Here is a 4,604-nt window from a genome sequence, read left to right on the forward strand (position 1 = left end):
TTACTCTGGTGAAACACTTTGGGGAGTTTCATTTTGTTAAAGATGCTTTATTATTACAAGACATTATTACAGAAAGGTAAAAATAATTCCTGTGTGCAAAGCAGAATGAGTAAGTATCATTTTATTAGCTTTCAATCTCACGTGAACCCCAAATAAATCTGACATATGCGTATCCACAAATAATCTGTCAACCAGACAAAAAAGACTTCATCTCCATTTGTGATCTACTATGATTATGAGTTCAACAGTACAATCCTAAACAAATATACTGAAATTATGAAGTTAAAAAATTTCAACAACTGTTCAATAATTCTTTTTCAAACGTGTACCTGAATAAAAGTGGTCTGAAGAGATTAAAGCAAAGTCATTTACCTGAATCAGTCGTGGAGGCAGGCTGTGCATCTTTATATGATACTTGATTCCATGTATTGACGTTATCATCATCAGCTTCGTCAGCAACTGTGGAAATACTGTCATATCAGCAACAAACTTTATGCTCCAATTACTTTGGGAATCCTACATTATTAATAGTCACACAGCCCCGCGCGCGCACACGCACAAGCACACAATTACACAGTTAAATATGTGCGAATGAACACATTCCCTATGCTATATGCCCACACTACACTGTCACAGGTCTACGGCACAGAAAAAGGCCCATCAAGTCTGCAGCAGTTGAAAACAACCATCTAACCATTTGAATCCTATTTTCCAGCACTTGGCCCAAAACATTGTGTGCCTTGAATAGGCCATTCAGCCCCTTATGTCTGATTCATCATTCAATAGGATCATGGCTGATCCAAATTTCCTCACTTCCACTTTCCTTCCTTTTCCCAATAACCCTTGGTTCCTCTACTGATCAAGAATCTATCTCAGCCATAAACATGTAGGACTCTGACACCACAGCACTCTGTGGCAAGGAATTCCAAAGACTCTTAACAGTCAGAGAAGAACATCCTCCTCAACGCAGTCTTAAATTGACATACCTTTATTCTGAGACTATGCCCTCTGGGCCTAAACTCTCCCATGAGGGGAAACATCCTCTCAGCATTTACCTTGTCAAGCTCCTTAGGAATGTTCAATGTGATCACCTCTCTTTCTTCTAAATTCCAATTAGTACAGTTCCAGCTTGTTTGACCTTTTCTCATAAGACAATCTCTCCATACCGGGGAACATCCTCTGGAGCTTCTACCATCAAGCCCTCATTTCTGCCATAAGCCTCTCTTCTCTTCTTCACTCAATCCTGGTTATCCCTTGATATCCAGTGTGCACAGGATTTGTTGGTCCCACCCTTTGTCTTTATTAGAACATACTGGCCCTGTAGGTTCCCTATTTTCTTCTTGAGCGTGTCCCATAGTTTTGACATAGATTTATCTAAAAGTATTGGTTCCCACTCCACCTGGCCAAATCATACCTGATCTTATTCAAATCTGCTTCCTGTTAGTTTAGAACTTGAATTTCGGGGCATCCTTATCCTGTTTCAAAAGGATCTTGAATCTAACTGAGTTATGATCACCATGTGGGCACACACCCATGTGCTCTGCCAAAAGGCTGCATTAGAACACATAAGCTAGCACTGGGCAGTCTCTGTCAAACTAACAGATCTTCAATCCTTCAACATGAGCAAGGATCTAAAAATTAGAATCAGCAACTTTACCACAGACAGTAACTTAGCCCTAACACAAAGCATAGAAACCTTTGTCAATTTAATCAAATGAGTTCAATCCATGAAACAAATCTTATGGCTTCTTTTTCCATTGCATCTGATTTTTAAAAAGAAAATAAAACATTTAAAATGAAGAACATAATTGGAATAATCAGTTAGCCATGAAAATACAATTATATCTACAAACATTATGAAAAGTTACTGACACAGAATAATATATCTGGATAATAACATCCAGAGTAAACTGTCTTTTGAAACAAATCACAATTTGATAAATGATTATCACCCAATGCTCACCAAATCAATTTTGCTGACTGCTTGATTTCCTTTAAGGCCACACTTCAGAACATTTACAAGTTGGCCGTGGTTATAAATTTCAACTCATCAGCTTTGCTCAAATTCAAATTTTGAAATGCTAAACAAAAATATTTGAGAGGAATTACCATCACCAACAGATTACTATAGTTCAATGTAACTGTATTCATGGAGAATAACCAGAAATTCAACAGTTTCTCCAACTTACCTGATTCAACTTGTGCATTTTCTGATATCCGAAAACAGTGAAACTTGCTGAAATTGCGCACACAAACACGCACACAATTTGGAGGCAATATCATGTTCTGCAACCTTCCAAAATTGCATTCTGGTGTGAGGCTACTGTAGCAGTCAGCATGAACCTGTTAGGGAGGGAAGATAACATTTCTTTACATACAAATGATATGACTTAAGTTTTAAATAAAAAGATAAAGGCTGTTTCATATGTCATGGTTCTGCTCATGTTATTGTACTGTTACTGTCTGTTGAGGCACATGGACCAAGACTGCTTTTTGGCCTCCGAGAATGGCCTCTGCCCACTCAATGTCCAATAAATTAAGCCAAGCTACAGAAGGAAATAGCCAGCCACAAAACAACAATGAGACAGAGTACAAGAAAAAGATAGAGAGCTTTGTAGCATGGTGAAATGACAACAATCTCTCCCCTACTGTCAGCAAAATGAAAGAGCTGGGCATTGACTTCAGGAAACGGAGTGGAGGACATGCCCCTGTCTGTATCAATGGTACTGAGGTGGAGGTGGCTGAGAGCTTCAAGTTCCTTAGGGTAAATATCAGCAACAATCTACCCTGGCCCACACCGACGATACAGGTTATAATCCAGCAGGTTTATTTGAAATCACAAGCTTTCGGAGTCTCACTCCTTCTTCAGGTGTTAGTGAGAGAGGTGGCACCCAACACAGAATTTGAAAGCAAAAGATCAAAGGGTCATAGAACTGATGCAAATGTATTGAACAAACCTAAGATGGCTGTTAATCTTTAATCAGTTAGAAAGGAGATGCAGGTTTCGATTAATTAATATGCTAACCAGTCGACCATGAGGAACCTTGTTGAACGCCTTACTGAAGTCCATATAGATCACATCCACTGTTCTGCTCTCAATCTTCTTCTTTACTTCTTCAAAAAAACTCAAATTAGTTTAACATGATTTCCCACGCACAAAGCCATGTTGACTATGCCTAATCAGTCCTTGCCTTTCCAAATACACGCACATCCTGTCCCTCAAGATTCCCTCTATGAACAGATCTCTCACATATTAGAGATCATCTTTCTCTGCACCTTCTCTGCAGCTGTGACACTATATTCTGCATTCTATTCTATTATCCTGATGTACTTACATAAGTATGATAACCTTTCACTGTATCTTGGTACATGTGACGACAATAAATCAAAGCAAATCAAATAAATCAATTCAATAAACAAATCAAGTAGTAAATGTTTCAGGTCAGGAGAATTAATTGGCTACAAAATCAGGAAATATTGGAAAAGGTCAGTAGGCAGCATGTGTGGAGAGAATGCAGAGTTAATGTTCGCGTCCAGTAAACCTTCTTCAGAACTGGGCCAATTAATTGGTTATTTGTTGGTTATGTTCAGAATAATTCTGTGATTCCTTACAGCTTGGTAGAACCCAGTAATTATTTAATAGAAGGTATCATTTTACTCATGTCAAGATCAGGAAAATATATAAGTTGTTAAATCGGTCAAAATAAATCATTATTTACAGGATACAGTCACGAATACTCCAACTGGTTAGAATACTCATTTATTACTTCATCAGAGACAATGCTTTTTCAGTACTTATGTATTATAGGAAAATATTTTTCTAGAAGTCACTAGGCAATGGGAACCATAGTTGGGTGACTTATCATGGTTCCTTGCCTCTGCTCACTCTAAGATGCATAAAACCAATTTATGCATTATTTTTTGCCATATTCAAAACAGTTAGCTCCATTGATTAAACTGTTCACTTACTGTTGTCCCACACCATTCACATCTAATGCCTGATAACACTTCTGAAGAGCCACATGACTTCTTACAGACATCACAGCGTGCACTGGAGGAGAGATTTCCTTCCCTCCAGTGATGGTGATAAGATTCCTGGCAAATGAACAAGATAAATTAATGCTCTGTAGCTTCAAACTTTGAAAGATGCAATTAAGTATTAAATTGTCTAATAATCTCTAATCTGAATCTATACAGTAACACAGTGCACTAAATCTCAAATAAATGCCATCATAACTGAGATGTGAATGTCAATCCCTATACCTTGTTGGAATATTAACTTTTATAATCCCATCTAATGGCAATAGTGGAAAATTTAGATCCCAGTGAAACCTGGCTTGAGAGACCATATGATTAATTATGCAGTAGGTTACCTTTGTGATTAGTCACTGAATATATTCACACAAGGCTGTCACAGAATCTTACAGTGCAGAAAGAGGCCATTCAGCCCACCAAGTTTACACTACCCTCCAAAGAGCATCCCACCCATACCCAAACCCCACCCTATCCCCATACCTCTATATTTACCATGACTAATCCACTTAGTCTACACACCCCTGGACACTATGGACAATTTATCAAAGCCAGTCAACCCAAGGGCGGTA

The 4,604-nt window shown here is 38.2% G+C and overlaps 1 protein-coding gene across 1 annotated transcript; it reads right to left on the bottom strand.

The window, feature by feature from the left end:
* Positions 1 to 372: 372 nt before the first annotated feature.
* Positions 373 to 4,095, bottom strand: LOC109933328 (diacylglycerol kinase theta-like; the record flags this gene model as incomplete). The annotated part of the gene is made up of 3 exons (XM_048593611.1): positions 373 to 459; positions 2,190 to 2,343; positions 3,970 to 4,095. Coding segments are annotated over 3 exons (367 nt in total), but the record flags the coding sequence as incomplete, so codon positions are not given.
* Positions 4,096 to 4,604: the final 509 nt, after the last annotated feature.

Source organism: Rhincodon typus, unplaced genomic scaffold, assembly GCF_021869965.1.
Source record: "Rhincodon typus isolate 14 unplaced genomic scaffold, sRhiTyp1.1 hic_rhity00003282, whole genome shotgun sequence".
In the NCBI taxonomy this organism is placed as follows: domain Eukaryota; kingdom Metazoa; phylum Chordata; class Chondrichthyes; order Orectolobiformes; family Rhincodontidae; genus Rhincodon; species Rhincodon typus.